Source organism: Miscanthus floridulus, chromosome 17 (assembly GCF_019320115.1).
Source record: "Miscanthus floridulus cultivar M001 chromosome 17, ASM1932011v1, whole genome shotgun sequence".
NCBI classification, from domain to species: domain Eukaryota; kingdom Viridiplantae; phylum Streptophyta; class Magnoliopsida; order Poales; family Poaceae; genus Miscanthus; species Miscanthus floridulus.
The window spans coordinates 42,130,822-42,141,182 of NC_089596.1; the positions used below are offsets into that span (position 1 = coordinate 42,130,822).

General features: G+C 40.4%; 1 protein-coding gene across 5 annotated transcripts; it reads right to left on the bottom strand.

The window, feature by feature from the left end:
- Positions 1–1,003: 1,003 nt before the first annotated feature.
- LOC136517845 (bidirectional sugar transporter SWEET3a-like) lies at positions 1,004–4,113 on the bottom strand. 5 transcript variants are annotated; one of them, XR_010774346.1, is made up of 7 exons: positions 4,009–4,113; positions 3,893–3,929; positions 3,578–3,800; positions 3,296–3,457; positions 3,075–3,194; positions 1,503–1,697; positions 1,004–1,222 (listed from the first exon to the last, which is right to left on the bottom strand). XR_010774346.1 is itself a non-coding variant. In XM_066511492.1 (6 exons), the coding sequence occupies exons 1-6, from the start codon at positions 4,043–4,045 to the stop codon at positions 1,560–1,562; spliced, it is 702 nt and encodes a 233-aa protein (XP_066367589.1). In that variant the 5' UTR covers positions 4,046–4,113; the 3' UTR covers positions 1,004–1,559. The 5 variants fall into 5 exon arrangements, 3 of the variants coding, with proteins under 3 accessions (XP_066367589.1, XP_066367587.1, XP_066367590.1); XR_010774347.1 differs by having other exon boundaries at positions 3,296–3,454; positions 3,574–3,800; XM_066511492.1 differs by having other exon boundaries at positions 1,004–1,697; positions 3,578–3,785.
- Between the last annotated feature and the right edge of the window lie 6,248 nt (positions 4,114–10,361).

The window sequence follows — 10,361 nt, forward strand, 5'->3', positions numbered from 1 at the left end:
ACGGTCCGTTTTTTGTCATAGATCAAGCCACTTCTATGACGAGTTGCTTAGATTCATCATAGAAGTTCAAGTATGATGTGACTTTTGTGACGAATGTTTTCGTCATAAAACCCAAATTATGACGAATTTTACTTTTCAGTGACGAAAGTTGTTCGTCATGAAAGTTGAAATTCCTAGTAGTGAATCTTTGTAATTTTTCTATAATTTTGGTCAAACTTGAGATACTTTGACTCCTTAAGAAAGTTGGAACGACTTATAATTTAGAAGGTAGGAAGTAGCTTGTTCATTTTGAAAAACAAATGATCTACGTACTTCTCGTGTCAACCAAATTATGTCATTGCTATTTATGCATATATTTGTGTATGCCTTTATGATTCTATCTGCCAATCTACTCCCTCCGTCATGAATAGAGTATTCAAATATTTATTATACTCAAATATAAGAAATTCTAAGGGACATAAATTTGATATGTATTATATTGTTAGTTGCTACTATTTATCAGTCAATCATCATTAATCATGTGGATGATAGAATCATATTCGAAAGTAAAGTGAGGGCACAACACATGTGCCTTTTGTGTACTCTCTTAATGTGTCATAAAATATCTAGAATGTATTATATTACATGACTATTTGCATATCTAGTATGTATAGCTCTATCTATTGCGTTCAGTTGAACACTTGGAATGGTTACATGTGTCATTGTTTCTGATTTAATTTACAATTCCCGTCCGCTATTGTGTATTTGACTGCATTGTATCGTTCCAGATATCCCGAATTTCTGTTTTCCCGACCAACATTCCCAACTTTGTTTCCATTTCCATGTAGAAATCTGATCTTATACTTTTATATAGTAAAACCCTCTACCTATTTCTTTGAGATTTGGTGAGGCCACGTCATCACCTGAGCCCCACCAAGTCATTAAGTACAAACACTAAATTGCATTCGTGAGCCCCATCAGAAGTAACTTCAAACACTAAATTGCATTTGCTGCCAAGCCACCAAGCGATCAAGAGGCACTATATTGTTCTCCACTTGGTTCCTTTAATACACCAAGCCACCAATTCAACTATGCGTCCAAGCCATTACAAATTTTTCATCCTGTACCTTCTCTATGATGACTCCGTCCAGCATCAAACTGTCATGTCCTTCCATCTCCTCTACTCCACTCCCATAATAGAGCTAGCAGCTAACCAAATTCATCTGTATTTTCTCTTGGATACCTGCAGCAAAGCGCACGGAATTCTTCTCGTATGAAATAAAAAAACAGTTAGAGAGTTTTCCATCCATTCCCGACTTTTTTCATCCCTAATTAACCACCATGGATGCCATCAATGTTAGCTCATGGAGTAACCGATAACTGGGTACAAATACTCCTATGAGGCTATGACCATTGTATTTCTTAGCATTACATTTTTTTTGAAGGAAATAAAGGAATCTTTGTTTCACCGAAACAACATCCTGGCCTGCATAATAAGAATGATCTTGGCCTATAGAACGTACAATTGTGGCACAATTGTGTTTCTGGAGAATAGACTGCATGTATTGTCCTGTTTCCGGTTAAGGCTTAGTCGCCATGGCCATGTCATTTGCCTGCTCGATATCACTGAGTATTTTTGTAGGTTCCTTGCATCTGCTGTAAATGCCGTACACAGCCAGCTGAAGAATGCCAGTGAAACATCCGGCAGCATTTGGCGTCTTCACAACAAAACGAGTTGGTTAGTAACTATATTTGGTGGTGATAACCATGGTGCCCGACAAAGGCACAAGAATTCCATGACAACAATGTATTCAAACAAGTCTATTTTTGGCCCTCGAGTCCAAATTCAGTATTGCCTATCAAATTCTAAAATCGGATATCTTTGACGACGAAGGCCCTGTTCGCTTCTCTTATATTCCGTCTTTTTTGGCTTATTTTTTCAGCCGGAACAGTGTTTTTCTCTCACAACAAATCAGTCGGAACAGTGTTTTGGCTTGTTTTTTCAGCGATGCGAACGGAGCCGAAGTATCAAAAGCAAATCTTGACATAAGGCTGGTTTAAAAGATGGTTTAATTTTATGTGTGTTACAAAAATATCATTAAACCTCTACAAATCCACAACTAATAAATTGTAAATAAAAAATGACACCAATATCAAAATTTCCCAAAAATATAATCTATCTAGTGTTCTGTTTAGAACTATTCATTGTAAAAATATTGATCGGTTGGCTAGGCAATAGATTTCCAAAAAAGGCAAGGGCTTAAGCATGTATCATGTAATCAACATAAAGTAAAGCAAAAAACAATAATTTAAATAAATAACAGTTGAAATTACAAGCAATAAAACTCTACCAATTGTCCAATTAACTCTAAATCAAGTACCAATAGATTTCAAAAAAAATGGTACCAGTTTTATAATTTTTTATTTACAAATATTTAGTTATGAATTCTTTGGAGATTTAAGCATATTTGAAAAAGTTGAGGGCTAAAGATATATATATATGGTTTCATAGTTTGATGGCCAAAGATATACAGTTAAAAAAAAACTCGACCTGCGGGGGTAAGACAGCCCTAGGCATTGTGCTTAAGAAGAAGACCTTCTGAAGCATGTCGAGAAAACTCCCCGAGCCTCTGCCCCACCCATACACAGTGGCACCGCAGCTCCCGTAAGACTGGGTTGGCCTTAGACCCGTGCTTTGGCGTGGGATAGACGATGATATTTTTTTTCAACGCGCAGATAAACTGCGCCTCCTCCGGCCAACAAATCCGCCCCCTAGGGGGATCGAACTGTGGCCAGGAGGGTGCAAAGCGCACAGCCAGACCAACTAGTCTAGGGTTCGCTTGCAAAGATATTCAGTTTTTAGCGTGCTGTATTGACTATGTGTGGGGGGTACATGTGGGGGGGTCTTACTTCCCTCACTTTTGTATCTTTTTATTTTTCTTTTTAATGAAATGACATGACTCTCTTGATAGAAAAAAAAGATATTCAACTTTAGAGTATGCTACCTAAAATCGGACTGGAGCAATAGTTTGATTTTGATGGCGAAAAATAGACTTCTTCCTAATGTACTTATTTAAAGACAGATTGCATCTGACCGTGATATAAGGATCTCTTCCAAGGATTCCATAAATCATCCAGATTAAGCTGGCTAAGAAGGAGAACAACGACAAGTAGAAAGGCATGAACTCCACACTTTTTGTCCTGATAACTTGTTTCTGCAGTTGTAGGAATACGAAAAGGTTTCAATTATGAGGTGCGAACAAAGACTTTCTTAATTCAGGAATGTTGACTCCAACTGACGCCTGACGGTACTCACCACAGCTACAAGCGGAGAGCTGTAAAACGATATGGCCGTCACTATACCAATACTTCCAACAAATACCTTGCGCACATGATGGGTATGGACTATAAAGCTTGAGGTAAATACAGTCACGCAGAAGATTGCCAGAACCAGTGATACCATTAGCATGACAAACTTCTGCAAAAAGTAGTGTTAGTATCATCCACCATTGATTAGATTAGTGATAACATTCAGTTTCCTTCCGAGTTCTAGGAAGTTAATGACAATGCATCCTGAGTTCATAATTTGATCACCTACCCTTTTTTGTCTTGGAGCAAACCAAAGGTATAAACTGATGAACGATGTTTCAAAGAGGACTCCTATTAAGCAGGTGCCACAGACTGATATATTTTCCCATCCAGAACTCACAACTGGAAAGCCATACCAGCTATAGGTGAGTGTGCTGAACAAAGCTAGGATATATGGGACGCATGAGAATTCGCCCACGCTAGCCTCCTTTATCACTCTTTTAAATGTCAACCTGGAAAACAAAGTCAGATCGAGAAATACAGTACTAGGAAATACAATAATACTGTGTTTCTGGTCATTTTAGTTCACGATGTATTTACGTACATTGGAACTGCATAGAGAGCTATACAAACTGCAGATCCTGCAAAAAAGAAGCAAAGCGATTCTTCAAATCAGAGATGAAATGAAATCAATTTCAACGTACCTGTAAAAGAAAATACCTATGATTCCAACTATTACTCGTATGATAGTAACCATTGTTGCTCTCAAGGCAGTCAAGTCTTTTTTACTAGTGCTGCTAGTTTTTTTTTTTGACAGTATAGTGCTGCTAGTGTTGGCCGGGAGCCAAATGTGCCACTGGCCTATATTTATAGTGCATAACTGTCGTTTTAAACTAGGCGACAAGGCTTGCACTGAAGCCACTATGATATAGAATCTCGAATGGTGATCATTAAAGCTTCAAATGCAATATAATACAAAAAAAGCGTTCATATATTCTCCAGCATCAACCTAATGAATCCCACTGCCGTTCTTTCAAGCATCATAAAAGCTTTTATTGTTTTTTTAGTCCTGGTCCGTTTTTGTTAGAGGACCTGGCATATGTCTGAGCATCTGATGTGATTTAATAACATTTAGATGCAGATATGCATGGTATCAAACTTTTAGATTTGGTTGTGCAGTCTCCAGCTTGTGGTGCCGAAAACACGAAATTTAGTTCAATACCACGGTTTACGTGTCTTGCACAGTAAAAAGAATCATCGACACCATAAGACACTTGGTGGGATTTTTTTTATTCTCACAGTGGGACGGCCGCGAATCCAATTTTAATGGGAAACAAACACGTCCTATGTTTCATAACAGCCTAGCCCATGCGAGAGCGCAGGTTGATGTATCTGTTCTTCGTAATAAGAATGTGCATAACTTTTGAAGGGGATGCCTAGATATCTTCTACATTTTAAGGGTGCTATATTGTCAGCTGTAGACAAAATGTGCTACAACTTTCCTGTAGGAATCCCTTCCTAGACGTGAATATATACAGGAAGAGTAGAGCCACTGGCAGAGCCAGGTTAGAGCCACTATGTAAAAAAAGCACATCACGTACGCGCATTTAGGCACATTACAGACGCGCATCGGCGCGTCTGCCATAACGCATCTCTAATAAGCATATACTACATACGCGTGTTACGAACATGGGATTGTGACAAAACGAACACGCGTCTGTGATAAGTCTTTAAGAGAGACTGGTGAGTATGTACACACGTCTACAATGAGCTCTTACTGGAGACGCGTGTTGGCAACACGCATCTGCAACAAGATTAAGACGCAGCTATGTGAAGAACCATAGTGCAGATGTGTGTTCGATACACGCGTCTGTAGTAAGGATCCTACAGCAGACAACATTTGTAAACGTGTCTGTGTGAAGAACGAAAGTGCAGACACGTGTTCGATACATGCGTTTGTAGCAAGGATCCTACTACAGACGATATTTGTAAACGCGTCTGTGTGAACACGTCTGTAGTAAGGATCCTACTACAGACGATATTTGTAAATGCGTCTGTAGTAAATTGCATACTACAGACTCGTATTCTCTACACGCGTATGTAGTATTTTGCTTACCACAGACGTGTCTAGGCTACAGACGCGTCTGTAGCAAGGAAAATACTATAGATGCGTCTATAGCCTAGACACGTCTATAGCCCACAACACAGCCCACACAGCACAGATATACACAGATCACATATATATATACATAGATCTCACAAAAATGACATATATATATACACACAGATCAAAGCTGTTCATTTCAAAACTTAATTTGTTCATCACACAGTACACACATTGTTCATCACACACAGTTCACAGATTGTCCAGGTTAATTGTATCTCACAGCTCCAAACACAGTTCACAGATTAGACACAGCAGCAGCTAGCTATAGGACAGATCGAATGAACATATATACCAGGCACTTCATCATGGTGTATCTGCATAATGAAACTCGCCGTTTTCGTCGATGATCCGCAACACAATAAACGAGGCGATCTTCTCTCTAATGTACTCCAAGTTAATTGGAGTGGACTGCACTTCAAAATCCTAAGACAAAGAAATGTAGTCATAAGATGAAGTTGCACATGTGTATAGCCATCATCCATAAAATGAAGCTGCACAATAAGAGATGACAATATATATATATGACAGCAGCAGTACCAAAAATTACTAGTAAATATATATAAGCTAGCCATAGTCTACAAAAGGATCATAGCAGATCACAATAGCAGCTTCATCTTGTTCTAGATCACAGTAGCAGTATATATATATGTTTGACAATAAGAGAGGATCAACGCACTCCAAGTAGATCACAGCAGCTAAGCACTAATAAATCCATATATATTTGCAGTCGTACCTCACGATCATTCAAATCGGCCTATGCCATCGCTAGCATCAAGTTGTGGGCCGCAAAGAACCCACATGTGTGGTCCAGACCTTGCTACTGGCACTATGAACATATGAAACACATGGTTAATAATTGAATTGACAAAATGACTTCACAACTGGAAGTGAAGCACTACTTACTGGTATTTTGAAGGCATGGGTCAACTTCATTTTTTATGCCCTTTCTTCGGCTTGGGTTGGCAATTGCCAAAAGCCCTACACATACATGTGTTGTTATCAAATTATATTGACTTCCAATAACATAATTAAGAAAGAAATACATGGATCAATAGTTGGCTAGAAAATACTCACTCATCTATCACATATTTGATAGGACTCAAATCTGACTTCCTGCCTCTATTGGAGTCGAGGTACATCACCTTCTGCCACTTTGGAACGATGATAATAGCAATCTAGTGCCCACCATAGTTATGCGCAAACATCACATATTTTTTTGGCATATTTCCTTAGGCAATATTCCAGATACCCCACGCTATAACTTATATCAATGTTCATAGTCTTTATTGACACTAGATCTGGATCACAAAGGCCAACTGCCACATCTGTGGCCCTAGCTTCTACAATCAGGCATCTAGGAATAAAAGAAGCATACAAAAGCAATTTAGCAAGCAAATATATGAAGAGCATCCCTAGCTAAAAATGAAAAAGTCTAGAAAATAGAAGAAATTGTACTTACAGTGTCAAGCAGCAAAGAAGTCCTACATCCAATCCATCAAGTTTGAAGAGGTCAAACAAGTCATCTAATCCCACAATGAAACGCTCAGATTCTACAGGACACCAAAAATGCTGGCGCTTGATCACAGCAACCATCCCTTGCGTTCTCAACTCTTCACATTCTTTCATGTACCGAGCATGAAGAGCAACACACCCGGGTCCTGCCTTCTCAAGATCTGTTTCTGATAGGAATCGCTCTCCAAATTTAAACTTGGCGTTGCCTTTTGTCCATACAGAACCCCAGGGGCACTCTTAGACGATTTGGTGGGTTTCTCCACCTTCTGCTGCTTGGCACCCACCTGTTGCTCTAGTTTGCTGTCACTCTTGGTTGCTCCAGGCTGTGTCGGTGGGTTAGCTGTAGCAGTTGTGGACTTAGTTTTGGGTTTCTCCACCTTTGAAGCATTCTTTTCTAAAGTAGTGGCACTCTATGGCTTCTCAACAGTTGCACTCTTCGCCTGTCACAAAGTCCTTTAGATTGCTTTTGAAGCTCATAGGCAGTGGAGGTCTTGATAACTTTGGAGAAGAGAGCACCTTTGGTGATACCACAATCTAGCCTCTCGTCCATTGGACCCTCTTGTATAGAGCCTGTCCAAGAGTTCTTACCTCATCACTTGGGCACAAACTCAGTGGTTTGTCCTCATGTTCCGAATGTACATAATCAATATGTACAATGGCATAATGTTCCATTACTGGTTGTGAACATAGGTTAGTTTGTTGTGGGAACACCCGACCCCTTGCTACCTCCATCTGATAACCTGCATGGTTGATTACAAGGCTACAAGGTGTTGGCTCTGTCAGAAGGTTCATAGTATCTAGATCTGGAGTTGCCTCAAGTCCGTCGAAGTAGTCTATTTTGACTGCATCCGAGGCTGAGGCACAGCTGCTCTTCCGACCACCTACAGGGCTAGGGATGTTGGAGGGCGACCTCAAATAGACTCCTTGGTCACGTAGCATGGCCATGATATCATGTGTGACCTTCTTGGTAACTTCTTCTGTCACTTGGCTTCTAACTTCTTCTTTGATGGCATCCACATCCACATCACTTGTTGATTGCTTCCTCTTTCTATACATGTCGGTGTAGTCTGACCAATGCTTCCAACCACTGTAACTAGACACACCATGCACGCGGCCTATCTGTTTTGGGCTGCCCATGACCTCTATGAGCACATCTTTTTCCATAACCAAAGTGAGCCCTGAAGACTCACAGGCTCCTTGCTTCTCTATAATTTGCTTAGATATACTTTCACCTGAATCTTTCAACCAATGAATCTCATCACTTCCTTCTGACTTAACCAAAGTACTCTGTGCACGTAGCCAATTCCTTGGGCAGCCACTTGGAAATTGATCCCAAGGATTACTGATGCCTTGGGCGGCTAACTCCTTGTCCTCCTACTCCCACTTTATGGCTTTCCCTTCATACCCTGCTGTCCCCAGGTAGTGGTCAGACAACTTCCTCTCCTAAAGCTTCTTGTACTTCTCACTTGCTGCCTTTGCTTCATCACTGTCCTTTAGTTTCACAAAGTTTGCCCAATCTTCTTTCGGAATGTATGTGTGCTTCACTGTGGCATCCAACCCTTTGTTGATGAAATTGCATGTAAGGTCGCTTTTGTGGGTTCTCCAACTCTTGGCTACCATCTGCATTATCTTCTTACACGCAATAGCCTTCAATTCTTTTGGAAACTCCAACCATGGTTGGACACACTCATCAAATATAGCCATCTTGTCTTGTTCACTTAGTGAATTGAATGAAGGCAAGACCAAGGAGATCCTTTGTCTAGCAATCAGACCAATCAACCTCCTGATTCTTATCTGGGCCCTCTTCTCTATGGGAATCCTAGCCGGAGTGAGCTCCATGATGGTTAGCTTATCATCTGGCCACCAGGTGACTGTCCTCTTTCTTCTCCAGGGTTGACGAGGAGGTTAGATTTTAGCGCCTCTACATTAGCATCTCTCTCTTCATCCTCTGTAGTAGCATCTCCCTCTTGGTCCCCTGCATCCGCATATCTCTCTTCCTCCTCTTCATTAGCATCTCTGCTATGTCCCTCCTCTCCACTATTAGTTGGTTCTTCGTCTTCATTTAATGATGATGCCGTAGATGCATGATCAGACACCTATCAAACAAAGGTGAGTAAGGTTGTTAGTGAACATCATAGAGCAGTACCATCTAACAGTAAGTAGTGCTAGTATATCATAAAGCTACATCTTACCATTCTGATAGGCCACTAATAGTAGTCAATAGCTAGCGGTGCAGACACCTTTTATAGAACCACATATCCATGTTTGACAAATATATAGTGAAAACAACACCAAAAATGTCATGAGATGATGTTCAATTTAGAAAAGAAAATTTAGAATAGACTAAAATACATCTACATGTTCAGGCTATAGAACATCTCAATCCACTCAACTAGATCATCAACAACTAGATCAATAATTTAAGAAGCAAAAGAAAATACAAACTACAAAGTATGACCCAAACAGATTATGTAATAATAATTGAAATTTTTAGCTAAGTATGACCCACAATAGTTTATACTAATCAACAAGCATAAGCAGAGTATGAGCAAGTGTTCAGTAATATAGTAAAGCTAATAGTCCAGATCAATATTTACAACCCATTGTACAACACATCTACATCTCAATAATCTATAGGTCTAGAGCAAGCGTTTAGCATCTACAATGTTAGCTAACTTTAGTCTAGAGCAAGTGTTCAGTAAACATGATAAGACTAAAATACATGTACAAGTTTAGGCTCTAGAAACCAATGCTACAAGTCTAGTATTTCATTCATGTCATAAGCACAAGAACATCTCAATCCACTCAAGCAGAACAAAACTACTAGGTTTCATCATACAAACATAACCGGACATTCTAATTTTCAAATCATAGAGTCTGGAAATCCCATATCGACAGAACAAAGAAAAGAGGGAAAGAAATCTAGTACTTGCAGCATCGAGCTTGGAATAGTGGTAGCGGCAGGGGCGCTGGCGTTGGTGGCTAGGAGCGGCAGCCCTAGACATGACCAAGGAGGTACTAGTAGGTGAAGGCCTCGAGGAGGTTGTGAAGAGGTCACCATCAGGAGTGCTTTAGGAGGGGATGTTGGACCACCCCTAGCCACCAGTAGCCACCAGTAGCTGTGACGAGCGCCTCCTCCCCACGGATATGGACGGCGAGCGGATGCGGTAGCGGTGGAACCCTAGAATGTGGGGAGCGGACGGGGGCGAAGATAGTGGAGGTGCGTGGATGCGGTGGTGGCAGGGAGCGGATAGCAGAACCCTAGAATGTGGGAAGGTGGATGTGAATGGACTTGGGGAATGTGGGAAAAAATGGTAGGCAAAAGGAAATTTCTTACTACAGATGTGTCCCTTCAGATTTAGATATGAACTAGCATCCCTCCATTAATAACTAC

Bases quoted from the DNA above. Each gene is read 5' to 3' on its own strand.
- LOC136517845 (XM_066511490.1), bottom strand. From the start codon at position 4,045: ATGGTTACTATCATACGAGTAATAGTTGGAATCATAG. The intron at 3,930-4,008 runs GTATTTTCTTTT...TCTTTTTTGCAG, and splicing joins AGTAATAGTTGGAATCATAG to GATCTGCAGTTTGTATAGCT. The intron at 3,458-3,577 runs GTAGGTGATCAA...TACTTTTTGCAG, and splicing joins TTGCTCCAAGACAAAAAAGG to AAGTTTGTCATGCTAATGGT.